The 24502-nt window shown below is 42.9% G+C and overlaps 1 protein-coding gene across 2 annotated transcripts; it reads right to left on the bottom strand.

Moving 5' to 3' along the window:
* Positions 1-15719: 15719 nt before the first annotated feature.
* Positions 15720-18259, bottom strand: LOC125723081 (uncharacterized). Of its 2 annotated transcripts, XM_048999527.1 has the most exons (6): positions 18087-18259; positions 17749-17979; positions 17407-17548; positions 17173-17325; positions 16828-17054; positions 15968-16707 (listed from the first exon to the last, which is right to left on the bottom strand). In XM_048999527.1, the coding sequence occupies exons 1-4, from the start codon at positions 18248-18250 to the stop codon at positions 17209-17211; spliced, it is 654 nt and encodes a 217-aa protein (XP_048855484.1). In that variant the 5' UTR covers positions 18251-18259; the 3' UTR covers positions 15968-16707; positions 16828-17054; positions 17173-17208. The 2 variants fall into 2 exon arrangements, 1 of the variants encoding a protein (XP_048855484.1); XR_007386721.1 differs by lacking the exon at positions 18087-18259 and adding an exon at positions 15720-15960 and having other exon boundaries at positions 16580-16707; positions 17173-17548; positions 17749-17958.
* Positions 18260-24502: the final 6243 nt, after the last annotated feature.

Raw genomic sequence — 24502 nt, 5'->3', positions numbered from 1 at the left:
ACGACATGGGGGGAAACCGGAGTACTCAGAGGAAACCCCACAGCGACATGGGGGGAAACCGGAGTACTCAGAGGAAACCCCACGACGACATGGGGGGAAACCGGAGTACTCAGAGGAAACCCCACAGCGACATGGGGGGAAACCGGAGTACTCAGAGGAAACCCCACGACGACATGGGGGGAAACCGGAGTACTCAGAGGAAACCCCACAGCGACATGGGGGGAAACCGGAGTACTCAGAGGAAACCCCACAGCGACATGGGGGGAAACCGGAGTACTCAGAGGAAACCCCACAGCGACATGGGGGGAAACCGGAGTACTCAGAGGAAACCCCACAGCGACATGGGGGGAACGTGCAAACTCCACACACATGGAGCCATGAAGACTGTGAGGCAGCAGTGATAACCACAGCACCACCATGCAGGCCCTCAAAAGTGAATTGCTTCAGGAATTGCTCTCTACCAGCAGTCATACACATGAGGTCGCACCGCTGACAGGTGATCAGGGGAGGAAGCATAATGCCTCAGCATGCAGTGCTGGGGGGCTGCAGAGCAGCTACATAAATAAATCATCCATTCTTATTATTGTTAAAAACAATCCACTGCCAGTTCTGATAGTTAAAATGTCTCAAGGTTTTTAATGATTTGACTCCCTTAATAGAAATATTTTGTTACCCACCTCCATATAATAGTAATAGAATTTCTCTGATGTAGTTCGTAGTGTGTTGCTAGAAGACACTGCAAATAATTTCATCTCAAACTTTTTTCTTTTTTATTCCCTCATATTAACTGGGGAGTCAGAGTGCAGAAATACTAGCATTCAGATCTTTGGAATGGTTCCTGTAACATTCCTTTTATTTCATAAAACTGTTCAATTCATCAGACTTTATGAAAACTGCTATAGACAGACACGTTTGTAGTATTCTTTGAATATATATATTTAACCCCAACAGGATAACCATTCCTCAGACACAGCTGGACCTCTTATTACACGTCTGCCTTGGGGGGTGAGTTTCAGTTTGCCGAGATAATCACACAGTGACACATTCTGCAGGTAAGTAGTGTTTTAAGAAGCGTTTAAATAAAAATTGTACCAAGCTGATACATAGTTAAAGGTTTTGCAAAAATTGTGGTGGTCGTGATAAGGATCGGCAACTATTACACTGCAAAAAAGACCCATTTTACAGTAACTGTAAATGTAATGTTTTTAAGATGTTTTTATTTATGAATTAATCTTCAGTTGTTTTTATATCTCCTACACACAGACACCTGCTGTACTTTGTCCCAACAAAAGTCAAGGGGGAATAAAATTTATACTATTGCATAAATACGTTTTTAAGATCACATTTTTGATCTTCCATTTAATGTCATTGGAGTGCAATAATGTGCAAACTTGTTTATATGTATATCAACATTTAGAAAAGCACAAATGCCTTAATATTGATTATAACTATTTGTACTGAATTGTGCGGGAGTGTATTGGGTGGGACTGAGCTTTTTTTAAAGAGTATATTTTCAAGTTTTTGGTGAAGTATAAACAAGTTATGTGGAGCCATGTGCACACGCAGTTTTATAAATATGGACTTGTTTTCTTAAGTGCAGTTTCATTAGACACCCCAGGGTTTAAAGCAGAGTTCAGCCTTTAGAATCACTTATTTAAAGGCTTCAGGTGAGCTGTGATGTATAAAGCTTTGCTTTGAATGAATATGTCTATATACCTAAATTTGTTCTACACACCATGAAACAAGCAGCAGCTGTAGCAGCCGAAGTGCAGACAGGGGCAGCAGCCCAAATGGCCTTTGACTGACTGTATAGATGTGGCTGATTCAGTCAGACAATGGTTTTCATGGTTTCATTCATTTGTAAATGTGTGGTGTAAAACTGATTACAGTAACCTGAAAAGGCTTCATTTGTTTCAAATTGGGAGAAGGTAGGGGCGGCATGGTGGTGCAGTGGTTAGCATTGTTGCCTCACACCTCTGGGATGCGGGTTCGAGTCTCCGCCTGGATTACATGTGTGTGGAGTTTGCATGTTCTCCCCATGTCGTCGTGGGGTTTCCTCCAGGTACTCCGGTTTCCCCCACAGTCCAAAAACATGCTGAGGCTAATTGGACTTGCTAAATGTGCATGTGTGAGTGAATGGTGTGTGAGTGTGCCCAGCGATGGGCTGGCCCCCCATCCTGGGTTGTTCCATGCTTCGTGCCCATTGCTTCCGGGATAGGCTCCGGACCCCCTGCGACCCAGTAGGATAAGCGGTTTGGAAAATGGATAGTTGGATGGAATAAGGTAAGTGATCTACTAGAGGTTGTAAAGCTCTTTAGAGAAGGGTTGTGAAAAATTCTGGTGAGGAGCTTCACTTCAAAATGGACCTCAGTGAGGCCAGGCAGAGACAGGTTTGTCCATAACACTTTACAATACTGGTCAACAAATAAGCATATATTTAGAAATGAATGCCAAAGTAACCATGAGTTAATGCATTTATTAACAATGTACACATCAGTAAATCCTGAAGCATGCCCCTTAACACCCAATGAAGTCATACAATTCATGTCTTTCTTACCTACTAACACATTTCTGACAAAAAAAAATTACTTAATTAATTAGTAATTAATACAATATTGTCTATTGCTCTGTTATTTTACCTAAAGATGGTGGTGGTGGCCTAGTGGTAGGATACTCGCCGCTGGGCTAACAGGTGATGGTGGGTTTGAAACCTATGTCCAGCACTACCACCATTGGGTCCCTGAGCAAGACCCTTAACCCCAAGTGGCTCCAGCGAGACTGTCCCCTGTAGTTAGGAAATAGGAATCATTTGGGATAAAAGCATCTGTTAAATGCTGCATATGTAACCGAATGAATGTAAACCTAAAGACGGTGCCCTAAGCTGGTGATTTCCAGGGAGATTTTCTGCAGACATGTTCTCCCCGTGTCGTCGTGGGGTGTCCTCCGGGTACTCCAGTTTCCCCCCACAGTCCAAAAACATGCTGAGGCTAATTGGACTTGCTAAATTGCCCGGAGGAGTGCAAGTGTGAGTGAATGGTGTGTGAGTGTGCCCTGCGATGGGCTGGCCCCCTATCCTGGGTTGTTCCCTGCCTCATGCCCATTGCTTCCGGGATAGGCTCCAGACCCTGTGACCCAGAAGGATAAGCAGTTTGGAAAATGGATGGATTTTCTGCAGATATCATACTTTAAGCCTTTGTGAGGGTGCAGGGCAACTTTGATGTGTTAGTACAGGAAGATACTTGGTACTCAGCCCTTAACGGTTCCACATCAGCTACATGGAAAGGCACAAAAACAAAGGTCTTGGAGCAGTTCTGTACAGAAACGTCTGCTTTAAGTCAAAACTATAGTCAACTGCCACCAACACAAAAAACAGGCAATTTTGGCTTCTCATTCACATACCCATGATCTGGATTGCTACATTCTCTGTTACACATATTTTACTTTTAATTACATACTTACTTCATCAATTAGTTAATAATGATGTGCCCCATCAAGTAAAGTCATGAAATTATCATTAATTAACAAACTATCAATTATTATTGGTACGGGTCATTAAGTAACTGGAAATAGGCAAACTTTTATTAAGCATACTTAGTTCACTCAAGGATAAATTCATAATAAAATGTCTTACCAAAAAATAAAATGACGCAAACATACATGCATGTCATTAACCAACATGTAGAGATCACATTCCCTTACCACTGTACATCGTACATTTTACACGTCAATAAAAACTTTCACAAAGATTTTTTTTCTTTATTGGAGGGTAGAAATTACATTAATGTTTTGCTGAAAACAAACAACAAGCAAAATGAATGAAATTGTCCATATTACACTCTAGAAATTACCTTAAGTTTTCTGCTGCAAAGAACCAGCAAAAAAAAGACAGGGATCAAACAAAGAACATCAAGTGTCTTGAAAAAGCAATTTTTTTTTTTTAAATAGACTCAAAATCAGAAGAGACACTCTGGCTAAAGTCGGGGCGGCCCGTGGCATAGGCAATATAGGCAAATGCTAAGGGCGACATCCATCCAGGGGGCGCCACAAACGGAAGAGAAAAAGTGTAACATTCCACTATTCTTAAAGCTAGTTGGTATTAATGTCTTAATATGAAAAGAACAAGTCCACATGAATTTACCTGCTTAGCAAAGCCTATTACATAGTAGTAGTAGTAATAATAATAATAATAATAATAATAATAATAATAATAATAATAATAATAATAATAATAATAATAATGATGATGATGATGATGATGATAATGGGGCGGCATGGTGGTGCAGTGGTTAGCACTGTTGCCTCACACCTCTGGGACCCGGGTTCGAGTCTCCGCCTGGGTCACATGTGTGCGGAGTTTGCATGTTCTCCCCATGTCGTCGTGGGGTTTCCTCCGGGTACTCCGGTTTCCCCCCACAGTCCAAAAACATGCTGAGGCTAATTGGACTTGCTAAATTGCCCGGAGGAATGCATGTGTGTGTGAATGGTGTGTGAGTGTGCCCTGCGATGGGCTGGCCCCCCATCCTGGGTTGTTCCCTGCCTCGTGCCCATTGCTTCTGGGATAGGCTCTGGACCCCCCGCGACCCAATAGGATAAGCGGTTTGGAAAATGGATGGATGGATGGATGATGATGATGACGATGATGATACGTAACTTTCCTATGAGGCCACCGCGGCGCCCCCTCCACTTGTAACTCCCCTCAATAACGAACACAAGTTGATCTCTGATCACGGGCATTTATTCACATATCTATCCGGTCAGGCATGCCGTGAGAACTAGATAAAAAAAGCACATAAATCATAAAATTAATCAGCAAAAACACAGGCATTCTCCTAAAAATAACCAAAGACAAACAAGAATACAGCTCGCTCACACCATTAACTCGCAAATTGGACATAAAATCTCATACCTCATTGGCCGTGATAATTCAAGAGGAGTTAAAGAAATAAAATTTATGACTGCAGCTTATACAATAACTCCAATCCCCATGAATATTGACACTTATAAATTAAAACACTTTCTCAGCCTCATAACAAGTCCCGCGCTTACCTGATCGGAACGAAAATGTCACCAGCAAAACTGACCAGACCGCAACTCAAACGCCAGATTAGTTCCTCTATAGAAATACTAGAAAGCTCCTTAGAAACGTATGCCTTTAATTATAATTATGTTAATTACTAAATTCTTCATTTAAATCAAATAATGCTGCGGATTCAGTTATGTTTAAATCATTCTTATATTTAAATTAATTAAATAAATGTAAAGCAGCATAACTGATCCTAACAGCAGTTACACTCCTCCATCTGTTAGTTTTTAATTTAGGGCACTGTCTTATTATTTAATTTAGGTTTACATTCATTCGGTTTACATGTGCAGTATTTAACAGACGCTTTTATCCAAAATGACTTCAATTTCATAACTACTATATAACATGTGGTAACATCATCAAAACACACTTTAGCTAGTTGATTTTTTAAAGACTGAACTGCACTTTAAAGTGTGACAAAGTGCTGCTCTGTACTTCTGTACTACTGGTAGAATCTGGAGGCCATTAGCTGGGAAAGATGAAAAGAATTGAGGTATGAACATTATGTAGTGAAGGTTTCGCAAATAAATCTGCCGATCAGCTGGCTGTCATGACTTTCACAGTCACAAATAATCCATGTTGTTGCACATTTAAAAACGATGTCTATGAATAGATATGAAGGTGATCAAAAGGCTACAAAAAACACTGACAAATCCTGACAATCCCCAGTCATAACAACCACTTTTGAAAGGCCAATACATCAAAATATATTAGAAAAAATATTGTAGGTCAATGAAATGTGTCCCACCCCAGTGGTTAAATGACACAGAATTTGATGCACTCCCCAAAGGTGTGGCCCCAAGTAAAAATACCAAGTTTGTCCTCAAACGACCAAAGAATTGCTGAGATATGTTAACACACAGTGATTGGCGGCATCACCATCAAAATCATTTGAATGTGATTGACAAATCGCTTTGCAAGTCAAAAGTTCCTCAGGTTTCACTTATGAGGCTGGGTACTAAGACAATCCATCCATTCATTTTCTTAACCGCTTATCCCACTGGGTCGGGGGGGGGGGGTCCGGGGCCTATCCCGGAAGCAATGGGCACGAGGCAGGGAACAACCCAGTATGGGGGGCCAGCCCATAGCAGGGCACACTCACACACCATTCACGCTCACACGCACACCTACGGGCAATTTAGCAAGTCCAATTAGGCTCAGCATGTATTTGGACTGTGGGAGGAAACCGGAGTACCTGGAGGAAACCCCACGACGACATGGGGAGAACATGCAAACTCCACACACATGTAACCCAGGTGGAGACTCGAACCCGGGTCCCAGAGGTGTGAGGCAACAGTGCTGACCACTGCACCACCATGCCGCCCCCCTAGGTCAATCCATTCAACAGTTATTAGCCACAAGGCATGTTTACTTATTGCAACACCACCTAGTGGTGGAATGACACTATTTTTGTTCTTATTCCTCAGAATTGGGCCCCAAGTCCAGTCACCAAATCAATTTTATCCAATCAAAGTTTTGTTGAGATATGGCCACACATCCTGTTCTGTAGCTTTGTCATCAAATTCATTGGAGGATAGTGGCCATAGCATCTGACTTTTAGTAACTTTTGGTCACAATCCCTTCTAGATGATGCACCCCAAATTTGATGATGATTTGATCAACAGCCTAGGTTTCCAAAAAACTTTTTTTTCAGAAAAATTCAAAATGACAATATGACAGACTTAATTAATGAGTGCGATCGAAGTTAGACAAGCCATGGCTTTAAACACACCAAAGATCATAATCCCAGGCTTAAGAATTTACATGCAGAAACATATCTTGAAATTTGACCTGATGCTGTTGCTACAGGAATGAATGGATTACCCCCAAATTTGGTGAGCCAGTATTTTGGATGGGCCTCTGTCAAGGTGCCAAACTACAAAGTAGAAGATTGTACAAAATTTTTGGCCTGTGCAAAATAAGTAGGTTTTTTGAAAAATTCAGAATGACAGAAAATCCAATAAGGAAATTAACGGCAATGGATGAATTTGAATGGGGATGAGCAAAGGATTCAGAGGAATGAAAGATCACAAATCTAGGCCAAGGGGTGTTAACATACTTCATATATCAAGTATAATACCCGTAAGAAATGAGTTTATTATAAGAATGTCCGCTAAAGTCAGCTAAAACTGCTTAATTTCATTCTTTTTAGCTTTGCTCTGACTTTAGCTGAGTATTTTGTTCACCCTGGTGCTTGTTGGTAATACCCCAGTGAGTACAGTGCACGCCCCCTCCCCCAAACAGATTCTTCCCACATAAATGTGCCAACTTCCTTCACGAGGGAAAGATTTGGGATCCATTTAGCCTTTATTTATTTGTAATAGAGTATAAACGACTCACATATTTTAATTAATTACTTACATTCAGTGCTGTGTGTGGTTGTGCATTGACTTTAATAGGAAGGAGTGTCTGCAGGTTTTCTGCCACACACAGGTACCAGCCCGTGTCCTTCCTCTCCAGTCGCCTCATTGTGACGCTGAGCACTTTATTAACTCTTTCATCACTGAGCTCCACAGGCCTCCCATCCAAACTCCCAGAATTCTCTACACAGGAGCCCCTGCCCATCCTATACCACATCATGTCAATGTAAATGTCAGTATAGTGACACTGAATACTGACAGTGTCTCCTTTCATAGGCGTCACCTCCTGTTTGTCCACAAGCTGCCCTGGAGATCCTGAAGACACAAATCAGAAACAAAGGAAGCACTAACGTTTGCATAACAATAAGATATTCTCACTATGATTATGAACCAGTAACTAGATGTTTATATCGTCTGTCCATACATTTTATGCATATCTATAGCTGAGCTATGACATTTGTCATATTACTTATCATACTTAACACGGGGGCAGCATGGTGGCGCAGTGGTTTGCCCTGCTGCCTTACAGCAAGAAGGTCCTGTGTTCAATCCCAAGTCCTTTCTGCGTGGAGTTTGCACGCTCTCCCTCTGTTTGTCTGAGTTTTCACCAGGCGCTGTAGTTTCCTCCCACGGTCCAAAAGCATTCAAGAGGGGTTGAATGGTGAGTCTAAATTGGTCCTGTAGTTGTGTGTGCACCCTGTGGTGTGTTGGTGATTCCCCAGGGTTGGTTCCCACTTGTGCCCAGTGTTCTTGGGATAGGTTCCAGTCCCCAGGCAACCCCAGTTGGAATTAAGTGGCTTCAGAAAATGGATGCATGGATACTTAACCCCCTGTAGAAGCCCATGTAAACTGATATGGTTACTTTTTCCACGCTACATTTATCATATTGGGAAAAATTTAAATGCATAGCAGCGGCCCTTCTACCTCCGACGAGCTAAAAGGTGTGGCACAAGTCCCCTTATCCTCAGGACACTTTATAACTGTGTCATCAAGAGCATCCTAACTGGATGCGTCGCCGGCTGGTATGATAGCCACACCACCTACCCCAGCAAAGCTCTGCAAGAAGTAGCACGGTGTGGGGAATATCATTATGAGATGAGCTTCCTGTCAGGGTCAGCTCCTGTTGTCCCAGTCTTGCATCCATAGCTTCTGGCTTTGACCTTGAATAGGATAAGTGCTACAGCCAATGGATGGATATTCCATACTTACATGCACTCCACACATTAATGTCAAATGAGAGTATAATTTTCTTTACATGCACTATTAAGTATTAACATGGTCTATATGAGTAATTATGTAACTAATATTAAATAAATTTAAAGAATATATACCATGCAGTGTTGGCCTCCCATCTGCAGGGTAGACCACACGAATCCTAGCCATAGTCTGTGCCTATGTGTATAGACTTTGCATGTCCTGAATATGTCACATTAGACATGGATTGATATCAAACTTGGTACTTCATGATTAAAGCTAAATCAATAACGTAAAACATTCCCATTTAAATATTCAATTGCTTGGAAAAAGGCCTATTTACCAATTAAACCAGTAGCAATAGCACATAAATCCATTAAATACACAGATTAAGTTTAATTTGGTCTCAGATATTACAAAACCTCATGAATAATACACTGACATTAGGTCTATATATTTGTGTGTTTTTTTCCTCATTAGCCTAGCCTACTTTTTGTCTCTGGGGAAAAGGATACGAATGAACTCGCATGTACGCTAAACATGACTTTATACACAAACACGGAATGTAGTGTCCAGTGTTCAAACTCATTGATTTCAGGTCATTTTCACCTGTTGAAATGATTGAAGACAACAAAAAGATCATTTAAAGCATAAATGCATTTATTTTCTAATTAGATGTCAGCAAAACATTAAACATTTGTATGTAGTAATTGCAAGAAAACAAAAAGAAAACAAAATGTACCATTTTAAGTTTCTGGTACTGTGACATAACACTGATATCAGCGCATTTAACAACGTTACACATGACAGGCTGAACTATTCCTTCTAAGCTAGGTATCCTAAACTCAGTACGTCCAAACAAAAGCAAAAACAGAAATACTGTCACAGGTCCAGGGCGGATTGAGAGCGACAGCGTGTCATGGAGCAAGCAGAAACAGAGAGTGGACGACTCACTCAGGGATTCAAAGGAGGAAAGGGGATAAACACTAGAGACACTAATAAAAACAAAAGCAGACCACGAGGGGTAAAAACAAGACAAGGAACAACAGTAATCAAATAAGAAATCGGTCGGTGGGTCACAAGCTTTTTTTTTTTTTTTTTTTTCCCTCCACCACCCCCCCTCTGCGGAGGACCACTTTATTGTGCCCGAGATGTTATTTCAGGTGGAGTCTAGGACCCAACCTGACACGTGTGTATAGACAAACAGGCACACACATATACAAGCATACGTTCCCACCCTCATGCAGACATAAACAAATATTTACACATTCACCCAACATTTAGACACACAGAAATGAACGCTGTACACATACTCTCACTCCCCATATATACTCTATGTGGACCCCTATTTTTCCTCTGGCGAGGAGACCAGAAGATCACCCCGGACTCGCAGTAGCCGAGAAGCCCACCAGCCCAGACCCCGACCAGCTCTTCCTCTCAGACCCAAATGGCGAACAGGGAACGGGGGTGTGAAAAGACCCCATGCCCCCCTTCGCCCGCTCAGATGTGGTGTTGGTGTGTGTTGTTCTAAAGTGCTTTTAAAACAGGTGAAGGGCATGGCACTAACCACCCCCTGCCGACCAACAGCTGGTGTTAGCTCGGCCTCTCCCCAGAGCCCTCAATGTCTATGTGTGATTAAAATTGAGATGTGGGCCCTGGCACCAGAGGTAAGGCTGAATGAACAGACCGCCCTCTGGATGCCATTCTGTGTGCCCATCCCCAACGCCCTAAATGTATGTGTCGTGAGAGAGTAAGTAATGAGAGTGTCTACGTTGTAGCGTATGAATGAGGTACAGGTGGTCGCGAGGGGACAGAGGAGGAATACCTACCCTGCATCCCAGCAACGCACCTACACCTCAAAGCCCTACATGTGTGGTGGTGTGATGGAGCGGGAGGAGGGAAGCATTTAGGGATGGGGAGGAAAGGAATGGGTGGGGGCAAAATACCTCCCCCCCCGGAGCCAGCTCCCCCGCTGACCCCCATAGGCACTCCCCGTTCCCCGAAATCCATCCAGGGAGGGGGGCCCAGGCCCATCCAGAACAGGGCCCAAGGCAGCAGCACCACCGGGCCCCACAGAGCCCAAGGCGCCCCACCGGACCCCACTACAAAGGAAAAGCTACCCCCGCCCCAGCATTCAGTCAACTCCCAGACTGCATAAGACAAAAGACATCCAAAGACATTGTACCTCTCTGAAAGGTAGAAACGTTTCACCGCTCGTCCAAGCAGCTTTGCATGTGCAAATGCACAACCCCTCAATCAACAGAGGTAGAGGCATTAGGCACAACCTGTCTCCAATTTAACCTGCGGCCCTCTCATCATTTGCCAAAACAAAAATAATTCCCAGGAAAAAAACAGACCCAATTCACACCTCCACCAGGTGGACCACCCTTAACGACCCACTCTACTGGAGTAGGAGGGACTGGTTACATCTACCCACAACTCCCCCCCCCCCACTTTGTTTCACTCAACGAGCCCCCTTATACTACTTACCCAGGAGGATAAATATGTGGACACTTACTACCTCCCTCAGGCTGAAGAAGCTGCTTGGATGAGCTGCGAAACATTTCTAACTTTCAGAGACAAGTCCAGTTGCCACGAGTCAACCACCAGAGAGTATGGTCTAAGGTTGCCTGGTCCTTCTGTTCCTCTGTGGTGAAGGGTACCTTAAGGGTACCTTCACCACATTGCCATTTGATACTGACACCTTCACATTGCCTGCTTCTAAATCGCCAACGATAAGTTCTTCCAATAATAATTTGTCCACTTTAGTTTCAACAATATCCAAATTTATAGCATTCAGCTGGAATTCACTGTTTACAACTTCTACTGCCACATCCACTATTTCCAGTTCAAATGCTTTTTCAAAAGACTTTTCTCTAGTCTCTTCCACTTCAACTTCTCCAATTTGTACTTGTACAATTTCGAAATTAAATTTACTTTGATCTAAATATTCGAGATCAAACTGGCAGAGGTCTACCAGCACAGCTCCTATCTCCAGACTGTCTCGATGGTTGTCTCCAGGCTTTATGGAGATTGTCCTGTTATTCATCACAAAAGCCTCCAACCCATGTACATCTATCCCCTTATCCCTCCCAAGCTGGCTAGTGGGTGGAGTTACTTGGGAGCACTCCTCTTCATCACCCCAGCAGATGATCTCTTCCCACTTGTCCCAGGCTGCCCAATAAGCATCATCCGTCCAGCTAACTGCCTTGGCAATTCGCCTTCGGGAATGTGACTCAGTGGAACTGTCAGCCTGGTCAGAAGGTGATTCTGCTGGGGAGCACAGCTCTTTCTCATCTCCCCAGTCAATCACCTCTCCCCACTTGTCCCAAGTTGCCCAGTATCTGTCGTCGCTCCAGCAAACAGCTTTCTCAATTCGTCTGATTCTGAATGAGGAAAAACAACATACAGGCAATGCAATGGAGCTGTCAGTCACTCCTGACATGTGGACTACACTTCTGCACTGACCCACACCTTCCCAATCAACAACCGCATTACTGCACAGGCAGAGCTGCTATCTTTGGTCAGCTGGCTGGCGTGAGATTCTCAATTCCAGACAAGTCTGCACATTCATCTCCATATGTGTAACAGTCTTACTACCTTGTAAATAGTCTGGAGGGTTTGCAGACTACCCCAACACTTTTGATGGAGCTAATTTTAGGTTTATAATGGAATAAAACATATTGACTACAAGACATCTTGAGTGAGGGTTGGCAACCCTGCATGTGACACTAACTAAACTGCACATAAAATTTTAATATAATCCAAACAATATACTGAATTTTACACAAACATATTTCAATATACAGTCATACCTCGGCTCACGAACTTAGTTCCTGACCTGAAAAGTGCGTGACCTCAATCAATTTTCCCATTTCAAATAATGTAAATACGTATTATGTTCAATATGTTTAAACTTCAGAAACGCTGCATTTTCTTCAATTTTTTATATTTTTCTGTGACCAAGAATCCATCCATCCATTCATTTTCCAAACCGCTTATCCTACTGGGTTGCCTATCCCGGAAGCAATGGGCACGAGGCAGGGAAAAATCGAGGATGGGGGGGCCAGCCCATTGCAGGGCACACTCACACACCATTCACTCACACATGCACTCCTACGGGCAATTTAGCAAGTACCCGGAGGAAACCCCACGACGACATGGGGAGAACGCGACCAAGAATATAGACTTAAATTAAAATAACCTTATTTGTAACAAATAATGCTGTTGGCACGTCAAACTGTCGGTGCAGCGGTAAGAAAATCAGGAGAAGACTAACAATAATAGAGGATTTATAAATGGAAAAATAAGTTCACACAACACGTTATTCACCATGAACTATGACATATCGCCGTCTTTCTCTTTAGGTCACTCTATACATACATATAAACACTTCGAGCACGCGCAGTACAACTCAACACCCCCTACCGTACAATCAAATTATGACAGACTGTGCACATATAACTGAGAGCATACATTTACATTTACATGCTAACAAATGCTAAATTAAATAAAACATTAAAACTGAGCATACGCTGGTCGCTTGAAAGACGCCAAAACACGGAAAAGAACCACAAAACATCCCCCCAAAAAACTAAACAATCAACATTAAAAGACTGAATAACAGTCAAATGCAGTAATTTCGAAAATATTATTGTTTTTTTATTATACTGGACATTTCTTCGCGTTTCGGGTGGTTCTTTGGGGAGCTTTCATCGGACCCTTTTGGGGACGTTTGTGTGTTCGCGGCCCGAAACACGGTTCGACAACCGGTACAAAACAAAACACGATTTATTCGTGAACAGGACTGTTCGTGGGTCGAGGTACCACTGTACATACAAAGACAGATACTAAATAATAATATAAGTTATACGATAAAATGGGAGCAGAAATGCAACGTACCTTGTCATCTTGGTGCAGAAAAGCAAGTGAAGCCGCGTCTTTCAAACCGGTAGCTTCCCACGTGCAGAGGCATCAAATGTAACCAAGCAACAACATAACTAAATAATAACATCATAATACGTATAGTTCTTATATAATAATGACAGTTTTATAAGTTTTTTATTTACTTGTAGAAGTAAATAAGAAAAAAAAATGTGTAAGAACTGCAAAGCAAGAATATAGTAGTAAGCATGAAGCACACATTCAGCTCTGGATAATATCAGACAATGACTTAGAGACACGTGAAATGAACTGCACTCTTGGAGTCTGTCTCTCCCCAAAGCACTATGCAAGGTAACTTGTTTAATATGGGAATTATAAAATGACACTTTGGTAACATTTCAAACTGTTGTATCGCGAAACGTAGCGATCAGTATGTCGAACTGTCACGCCCAGCTCGTACGATCCTCATGTGTGCCATGCCCCCCTGATTATCCACGTGTGTTTCCTCGATTGTACCCAGCTGTGTCCGATTATTTTCACCCAGTCCTGTCTATTTAAGTCCATGTCTTGCTTTCGTTCCTGGTCCGTCATTGATGTTAGTTAGTCGATGTTCGTGCTTCGTCCCGTTTTAGTGCTAATAAATCCCAGTTTCCCCGTGTTCTGCCTGCCTGTTTCTTGCCCGTACGATCGCGCTCGCAACCAGCCCGAAACCTGACATGAACAAGGTTATACATCACACAAGCTTCCCACAAGAACCTGTAATTAGACTAAGCGCGTACCACACTGGGCCCGGCTGCCTTATACGGCAACCGAGCACGATCGCATCCCGCCCCCCTCCCCAGTTCTGCCCCCCTGTTGCACTTACTGGTCCGGACGCGAGCACGTTTTGTCATAAACCTGCAACTTTTTGTGTGGAAGAAACATAAGAAGCAAAGCTGTGTACCACAGTAGGGTAGAATTCATGGTTAATTTCGTGGCTTATTTGGGGCGGTTTTGAGTATGATGACGCACACAGATTTGTGAAGTACACAAAGCAGAGATTTTTATTTATTCGTGCTGCACGTATAGGAAGATCCACACTTTATGAAATTTCTCAGGCAGACTGATGCTGCGCGGGATACCGGTGCCAAAAAGGTATTGCGGTACCGCATTTTTGAAAGCTGTTTGGTATTACATTACATTACTTTTCGTTAGAACTTGTACTAATTACACTATTTTCGCTTCCGCTAACTATGGGATCATGACGATGGACTCTATATATCAAAACCATTGCCGAAACTAAGTTATACACTAAGTTAGACCTGCACCCATCATGCTATATAAAATACTAAAACGTCAGCTAGTTAAGTATGATGTCCATAGCTTCACGTCAGTGATTTATGTCAGGGATATACATTGACGTCATCAAAGTTTGATGTTTGAATAATAAATAGATAATAAAGCATAATGTGCTGCGTGGGAAGTGTTTTATATATGCATACCTGTCAAGTTTTGGATTTGAAAATAAGGGAAATTTTCCGGCCCCCGCCGCGAGCAGTCCCACCACCCCAACCAAGCTCCAGTATCCCTTACATTTTAAGACAGGTGACAAGAAAGCTAATCACCACTTGTCAACCGCTTATAAACTACAATTGGCTTTATGCACAGCTGCACTACTTCCTGAACTTCAGGCAGCTCCTTTGTTTCCTGTCTGCCATTATTGGACAAACTAATTAATCCAGGTGATCAGTTTGTCCAATAATGGCAGACAGGAAACAAAGGAGCTGCCTGAAGTTCAGGAAGTAGTGCAGCTGTGCATTAAGCCAATGATAGGCCTACCTTTGCTGACACTGACATGCTGTGAACATTCATAGCCTAAATGAAAACACAAAAGGGTATATATGAGGAGCATTTATTTAAAGGCTTATTTGCATATTTTCTGTTCATTTAACATTGCTTGTCTTTACATTTACATTTCATTTTCATTCCACATTCTTTTCACATTCACACACGCTTTTTTGTAGTTTTTCTTTTCATTTCACATAACTTTTCTTTACTCTTTTAGTGACTTATTGTACTGATTTGTTGCAGACTTTGTATTCTTTAAGACTGTTTTGGAAGGAGTGTATTTGTGGGCTGAGCCACAGTGGTTAATTTTACATGAGAGTAGAGCGCAAACAGTTCTGTTGTCTAACGACATCCCATTCTCTGTAACAATTTTTCGTACCATGCTAAACACCCTTTCTGAACTTGCATTGCTATGGGGAATGCATAGTAAAGCCTTCATAAGTTTTGGCAGCTCACTGAACCTCATGTCCTTTCCTACCAGGCCCCAAAATTTGTCGATTGTGTCTTCTTGGGGGAGTTGCTTGCTATCTGTCACCTGATAGTCTGTGAATTCCTCCCTCATCTTATTCTCTTTCAGCCTCAACTGGGGGAACAGGGCCCCTAGCCTTTCCACTGTAAAGTAAAACAAGTGTTTGACTGAACATTGCAGATCTAAACAAGTATCAAGTATACTGTGCCAATTATTTCTTTGGTTATCAATGGGGAACTGTCCCCAGAGGATGTTATGATGCGATGTAAAGCCCTTGAGACAAATTGTTTGTAAAAATGGGCTGTACAAAGAAAATTGCCTTGCCTTGCTTAACATCAATAGGCTTTATGCCCAGCTCCACCACTTCCTGAACTTAAGCCAGATCCTTTATTTCCTGTCAGTTTCTGCACTACAATGGTACTGTTACCACACTGCACATAGCTGTACATACTGTACATATCTGTTTATATGGTTCATACTAAATATCCATATTTTTTCAGTTTTTCTGTAATATATTCTGTTAATACACTGCATATATATATTGTTCTTACTACTACTATAATGATACTGCCACTACATTGCACATACATGTACCTATTGTGCATACATTGTTCATATTACATAGCCATATTTATTCTGCTCTTATAAGGTTACTGCTAATACACTACACATCCAGGTGTGTCTGACCATTGCTAGGGTGGTTGCTTGGGTAAGTAGTGGAGCTGGGCATAAAGCCTATTGGAAACTCTTTCTATTATCTACCTGTCCCTGGAGTTATGTTAAGGCGAGCTGCAGGGTCCAGCACTTTCAGGTCCCTCAGGAGTGGATGGTCGAGGGGAAAGGTGGAGAACATCTTCTTAAGCACTGCCTCATAGAAGCTTCTCACAGTTCTACAACAGCATAAGAGTGAAAAAATGCATTAGTGGTAATATTTTTAGGCACACTACAGCCCATACTCTCATACTGTCAAAAGATGATATCATAATATAACTACTGGGTAATACACTCACTGAAAGATTTTCTTCTCGGCTGACACAGGGAGCTCAGCGCTTCTCATGAATGCCTTTGTGTCTGCTCCGATAAAGAGATCTTCATCAGCCAACTGATGTCCATCTCCATACTCCACCTCCCTGAGAGGTACACCCACGATTGCCCTGGCTGGTATGAGGTAGCCCAGGATCCTCTTTATCAGCCTGCACATCTCCTCTTCAAGTCCGTGAATTTGTACTCCCTCTGACTGCAAATAATATCAATGGTCACAACAAAATAACAGTGAAATAAGAATGCTACAATAAACACAAACATTTAATTATATATTATTATTCACTAATTCATTCAATATCATTGACACTCACCTGGAAGGCAATGTTAAATTCAGATAAAGGCTGAATTTAGCACTCAGCACTCAGGAACAGGAAATAGGTCTTCATGATTGGATCACGCAGATGGCTTGCCAGATCACGCACTTTAACACTCCTCTCTACTTCCTCATGACTGTTAAAGTAGGCCTAAAGTACATAGAGATACAGCGTATAGTAAACTGCATAGTAAACTGTGTAGATACCTGCTGAGTGGAGTTACCATCCTACCTGTAGTGCATCCCACTGATTCAGCACCCTCTGTATGCAGGTTAACAGACTTAGCCATCTTGTGCTGCAGTACCTGAGGAGCTTCAGGTGGTCTGAATCAGTGAAGTCTACAAACTCTTTGTAGACTTCACATCTTTTTGCACTGAGAGATAGAAAATTACTCTGTTAGTGGTTGGAATTGTGAGTGAGTGAGTGAGTGTGTGTGTGTGTGTGTGTGTGTAAAGAATATGAACTGCAGGTCTACTAGGCTACCTTGTTCATGAGCTAGCCACATGCAATGTTATTACATTGTAACACACACATTAGGCGAGATAAATATCAGGCCTATATGTATGCATTTACCTTTTATCAAAGTGGGTGTATATCCCCACCAGGATGTCTTCCACCGGTACCTGGGCTGCTCTGATGCCACAGCCAGTGGCCAGCTGTACCAGGTGGCAGATGCAGCCAAGGTCCTGGATGTGGGGCTGGCTGGTCTTCAGTCTGCTGATGACCGAGTTGTGTCGGCCTCTCATAACACTCGCATTATCAGAGTTAAAGGCAATCAGGTTATCCCATGGGATGCCTCTTTTTCTATTGGAAACAGGAAGCAATGCCACAAAACGTCTCAGACAAAATGTAAGGTTGTAATTAAATCCAAACTACTAAACATGTCAACAACACAGTGCAGTTCCCCTTACCTTAATGCCTCACTCAGCTTTCCATACAGATTTTCTGCATTTCCTACATTGCATGTAGGCATCTCCAGGAATCTTGTAGCGACCTGCAGAGTGGCCTCATGGTAGAGTCTAGTCAGGATGACGAATTCTTTGTCTGTTGTTCTGTTGTTGGATTCGTCACACATCAGTGAAAAGGGCTGAGATCGGCATGTCTTGGCCAACTCATCCTTTAGTTCTGCTGCTATGGCACCTGTTGAGTGTCCAGTAATTAGCTAGTAGCCTACAACATGCATGCCATGGGTTGATGCTCAAATGTTAGAATATTCAAACACATTTCAAACCCATTTTATACCGTTTTAGCAAACGTACAGTAGCCCAGCAGTAAGATAGGTAGCTAACGTTATATAGCTAACTTACCTTTGATGAGTTGAGTAGCCTTCGTTTTTCCCGTTGAGTTTTTTCGTGCAATAGCAGAGTCCGGGAACATGTCAGCTACACACTTGTTGAAGTCATCATGGAAGGAGAAAGGAATGTTGTTTTTGGCACACAGCATTGCCATTTTTACCTCTGCACTTGTGACCTGGTCTGCCTCAGTGGCATTTCTCGTCACGAATGCTGACATCGCCTGGGCATGTTTTTGTGCCTTTAGCCCGCGCTTGTGCTTGGCGGATTTGTCATGCTGGCAACATCATTCCTTCCCCCGTGTGCGATGCTAAAGTCGCAGTTACAAATTTTACAAAACGCCTGACTGTCCCCCACCCTGCTCTTCTTCAGAAAAATGAATTTGTTGTCCCATTGATCGCGGTATTTACACGAGGGTTTTGGTTTTTTGGCAGGAGTGCCTTCCTTCTCTGTCCTGGCATCCATCATCTGTCTGTTTTTTTCTTCTTTTTTTCCTGTGTTTTTCTCCCCGCGTAGTAGGCTACTGCAGGTGGTAGTTATCGCGAGGCTAGTGACAGAGCTGAGATTTGTTTTGGGGGGGGCGTTTTTTTTTTTTTTTTTTAATAACGCAGGTTAAAATACGGGAGATTTACGGGAAAATACTAATACGGGAGGACGGCGGGAAAGAAGGGTAAATTACGGGACTTTCCCGGCCAAAACGGAATACTTGACAGGTATGTATGAGTATTTATATAGTTATAATACAAAGTATTACTCATAGTTATTTGCACTATTATTTTCTTTACCTTACCTTTATTCCTATTGTTGCACTGAGCATGTAAAGGACAAAAGAATTTCCCTTGGGATAAATAAAGTTTTTTCTTATCTTATCTTATCTACATAATCTTTCCCTGTGCAGACAAACAGGTCAACGCCCACTTTCTGATACGGTCTGTTGGGCACTGGGTGTGGCACAGGTTGCTTGATTGATATCTCAGACATGTTCGGCAGTTCGACACCTCATGTGCTACATCCTGATTGATATCTCAGACATGTTCGGCAGTTCGACACCTCATGTGCTACATCCTGATTGATATCTCAGACATGTTCGGCAGTTCGACACCTCATGTGCTACATCCTGATTGATATCTCAGACATGTTCGGCAGTTCGACACCTCATGTGTTACATCCTGATTGATATCTCAGACAATAAAAGGGAAATTGAGGGATTTAGCAGCAGTTATGTAGAGAATAGATATTGCGGTATTGCACATGAGATTGCACAGTTATGTGGTCCATTGCACAGTCCGAATGTTCGATTGTCTGGTGCAATTTATTGTTCCTGTTTCTCCCCGTCCTACTCTGACCTCCTGTTTCCCCTCCTCCTCCTCCCCCTCAGTGAGGAGTTGAACAGTTTGATGGCGTGTGGGACAAAGGAGTTTTTAAGTCTGTTGTTTCTCGACTTGGGGAGAAGCATCCTGTCACTGAACAGGCTCCTCTGTTTGTTTATGACAGTGTGCAGAGGGTGCCTAACATTGTCCATAATGGACAGCAGTTTGTTGAGAGTTCTCTTCTCAGCCACTGTCAACAGAGAGTCCAGCTTCATGCCGACTACCGAGCCGGCCCTCCTGACTAGTTTTTCCAGCCTGGATAAGTCCCTCTTTGCTGTGCTGCTCCCCCAGCACACAACAGCGTAAAAGAGGACACTGGCAACCACAGACTGGTAGAACATCCACAGGAGCTTCCTGCAGATGTTGAAGGACCGCAGCCTCCTCAGGAAGTACAGTCTGCTTTGACCCTTTTTGTACAGGTGCTGTGTGTTGATTGTCCAGTCCAGTTTGTTATCCACCCACAGTCCTAGGTACTTGTATGAGTTGACCACCTCCACTTCCTCTTCCCTGATCAGAACTGGTCGTGGACTTGGTCTGGACCTCCCAAAGTCAATGACCAGCTCCTTAGTTTTTGAGGTGTTAAGCTGCAGGTGGTTTGTGTGGCACCAAGCTACAAAGTTCATCACCAGACCACTGTACTCCTCTTCCTGGTCGTCCCTGATACACCCCATGATGGCTGTGTCATCTGCAAACTTCTGGATGTGACATAGTTCCGAGTTATAGCAGAAGTCTGAGGTGTACAGGGTGAAGAGCAGAGGGGATAGCACAGTTCCCTGTGGTGCTCCTGTGCTACTTACTACAGTGTCAGAGGTGACGTCCTTCAGCCTGACGTACTGATGTCTATCCGTGAGATAGTTGTGGATCCAGGCAGCTAGGCAGGGATCTACCTGCATTCTGGACATTTTTTCATGGAGCAGACAGGGCCGAATTGTATTAAAGGCACTAGAGAAATCCAGGAACAGGATTCTGACAGTGCCTTTTTCCTTGTCCAGGTGTGAATGGGCTCGGTGTAGGAGGTACAGTACGGCATCCTCCACACCGACATCTGTCTGGTAGGCAAACTGTAGGGAGTCCTGAGCATGTTGTACCTGGGGTCTAAGAAGGTTGAGAAAGAGCCGCTCCAGAATCTTCATCAGATGTGACGTGAGTGCCACCGGTCGGTAGTCATTCAGCTCACTGGGCCTGTTCTTTTTTGGAACTGGGACAATACAGGATGTCTTCCAGAGCGCAGGCACTCTCCCCTCCCCCCTTATGCAGGCAAGGGGGATTATTGAAGCTTCAAGGAGTGAGTGGTGTAATCCGGTGGTCTTGGTTCCCAAGAAGGATGGAACAATTAGATTTTGTATTGACTTCCGGTATCTTAACTCTGTTTCAAAGTTTGATTCATATCCAACTCCACGGATTGATGAGTTGATTGACCATTTAGGTAAGGCAAAGTATTTGACCACAATGGATTTGTGTAAAGGTTATTGGCAAGTACCCTTGACCAAGCGGTCTCGGGAGTTAACAGCATTTAGGACCCCATGGGGTCTTTACCAGTTTACGGTTCTTCCTTTTGGCTTGCATGGGGCCCCCGCAACCTTCCAAAGGCTGATGGATCGGGTATTGGATGGACTATCAGATTTTACTTGTGCATACTTGGATGACACTGTCATTTTCAGCAACACCTGGCAAGAGCATTTGGATCACTTGCAGAGAGTGCTGGAGTGTCTGCATTCTGCAGGCGTGACCGTCAATCCTGCAAAGTGCGTGTTTGCTAAAATGGAGACTGAATATCTGGGGTTCATTGTAGGTAGTGGAGTGGTAAGGCCCCAGGTTCAGAAGGTCAAGGCTATTGAGGCGTGTCCTCTGCCACAGACGAGGAAGCAGCTGAGGTCCTTCATGGGGATGGCTGGATTTTACCATCCTTTCATACCCAACTTTTCAGCTAGGGCTGCTCTACTGACTGATATGACTGGCTCAAGATCTCCTAATCGGGTGCAGTGGACTGCCGAAGCAACAGCAGCATTTCGTGATGTCCAGCAGGCCTTGAGTAAGGACCCAGTGCTTCACAATCCAGACTTTGATAAATCATTTATTGTACAGACTGATGCTTCCGACAGGGGAATTGGGGCTGTGCTTTTGCAGGGTCTTCCAGAGGACCGACATCCTGTTGCTTTTATAAGCCGTAAGCTTTTTCCCAGGAAGTGTCGTTATTCCACCATCGAGAAGGAGGCTTTGGCTATCAAATGGGCCCTGGATTCCTTTAAATATTATCTGCTGGGTAGGGAATTTATGTTGGAGACCGACCACAAGGCTCTTCAGTGGCTGGAACGTATGAAAGACACTAATGGGAGGATCACAAGATGGTACCTGGCCATGCAGCCCTTCCGGTTTACAATGGTCCATGTTCCGGGCCGAGACAACGTCACAGCAGATTACCTGCCCCGCTGCTGCAGCGAGGTTTCTGAAGGGGGGATGTGTGTGATGGCTGCCTCTACAGCCACACAGTTAAGTTGAAGGGAGGTATCATTTCATGGTTTATGTTTGTTTAGTTTAAGTTGTAGCATATTGATAATTAATATTTAATTAATTGATTAATTAATTAATTAAATTAAATATTTAATTGTTTCTTTAACACATTTACCCAGTTTGCTGGATGAAGCGCACACATTTAGTTAACTGTGGAATAATGTGTTTTGAGTTTAATTGTGTGTTTCTTTTGATTTACTGTGTGGAGTACTGAAGGGATTCCCGGCTGTTCCAGGCAAAGAGGTGGCCAATATGGGAGCTGGGCTAAATACAGGAAATTGGACAACTCCAACTGGTTGTTTGTTGGGGGTAGTATAGTTTGGTATTTAGTTTTATTTTATTGTTTAGGTATGTTTTTGGAGTTAATTTGATTTTGTTTATTTTGATTGAAGCATTAGTTGATTGTTCTGTTTTGATTTATTTGTGGTATTTGTCATTGTTACTTTTTTCTTTTGTATCTTGTGGTTTGGCCAACCAGTATATATAGTCCTTATGGTGTCTTGTTTGGGAAAAGTCGGCTTGTATTGTTAGCTGTGGTGTGAAGTTGATTTTCTTTGTGGGCCCAGGTTTATTTCTTTTGTTAAATCGTTTCTTTTTGTAAATTAAAAAGGATTTTCTTTCTAATTTAGCTGTGTGCCTCATGCCTGCCATCTCGGTCCCTCACAGAGGGGCTGACGTCCGAGTCCTCTATAGGCCCGTGTGAGGGGCTGACGTCCGAGTCCTCTATAGGCCCGTGTGAGGGGCTGACGTCCGAGTCCTCTATAGGCCCGTGTATGGGGCTGACGTCCGAGTCCTCTATAGGCCCGTGTATGGGGCTGACGTCCGAGTCCTCTATAGGCCTGTGTATACATCAAATATCATATATATCCATCCATCCAGTTTCCAAATCGCTTATCCTACTGGGTTGCGGGGGGTCCGGAGCCTATCCCGGAAGCAATGGGCACGAGGCAGGGAACAACCCTGGATGGGGGGCCAGCCCATCGCAGGGCACATTCACACATCATTCAAATATCATATATATCCATCCATCCATCCATTTTCCAAATCGCTTATCCTACTGGGTTGCGGGGGGTCCGGAGCCTATCCCGGAAGCAATGGGCACGAGGCAGGGAACAACCCAGGATGGGGGGCCAGCCCATCGCAGGGCACATTCACACATCATTCAAATATCATATATATGATTTATTAAATTTAGATTTAAGTTTGCAGTCAATTCAATTTCCACGTTTCTCAATTTTCTCGTTGCCTTTTTAAACGCAATTATGTGAATTTGAAGTAAAAATGTAGAATAAAATTATATCGTGATAATTATCAATATCATTTCCTATGAAAAAAACTTTACTATTGTACAATATTGCCCAGCCCTAGGCTGATTTCAAAATTGATTTACATATTGTCTGTCTGTCATTATACCTTGCAGAATTAATCAGGATAAAACATATAAAACGATAAACAATAAAAACTATACAATTAGGAAGCAATCAGTCCCGTGTACATGATCAGCCAAAAAATACTTGCATTCATCTAAACTTTTATAAACTTTAAACTGCCTTTGCTTGCTGGCCTGTGGGCTGATGGACAAACTTGAATGCCTTACAGGATAGGATAGGATAGGATGCACATTCTTTATTGTCCATTAAATCCCTCTATCAAGTGTCAATAGGCTCCAAACAACCAAATGTAATTAAAGAAAAAAAAAAAAAAGGGAAAAACATACAGAAATAACCCAAAATAAAAAAATAATAAATAAAGACTAACCAAAGTAACTTAACTGTCCCCCTCAGTTATCAGTCATCAGTCAGTCATCATCCTAACTAAACTGTATAATGAGCAGATAGGACTGTCAGTACATGGTTAGATCGTGTTTAATACAACAACTGGAATACGGCATACAAGGCACAAAAGCACTGTGGGGAATAGAGCATTATGGGAACAGTAGTCCTATTATTACACCTCCTCCTTTTAGCTTAAGTCAAATGTGCTGTGTACCTTTTGACATTAATTTCTATTACTGCTATCAACAACCTCCTTCTCTCTTTCTCTCTCTCTTCTACTGAACTTGCCTCTTTGTTCACAAGTCCATTCTGTCAGGTGGTTTTCCAGTCAACTTGACCTAGTAACAGTCCCTGTAGGCCAAAGATGACCTTTATCAGT

The sequence above is a fragment of the Brienomyrus brachyistius genome, unplaced genomic scaffold, assembly GCF_023856365.1.
Source record: "Brienomyrus brachyistius isolate T26 unplaced genomic scaffold, BBRACH_0.4 scaffold45, whole genome shotgun sequence".
NCBI lineage: Eukaryota > Metazoa > Chordata > Actinopteri > Osteoglossiformes > Mormyridae > Brienomyrus > Brienomyrus brachyistius.
Note: the sequence above shows the minus strand (reverse complement) of the source record. Positions and strands in the feature narration are given on the sequence as shown.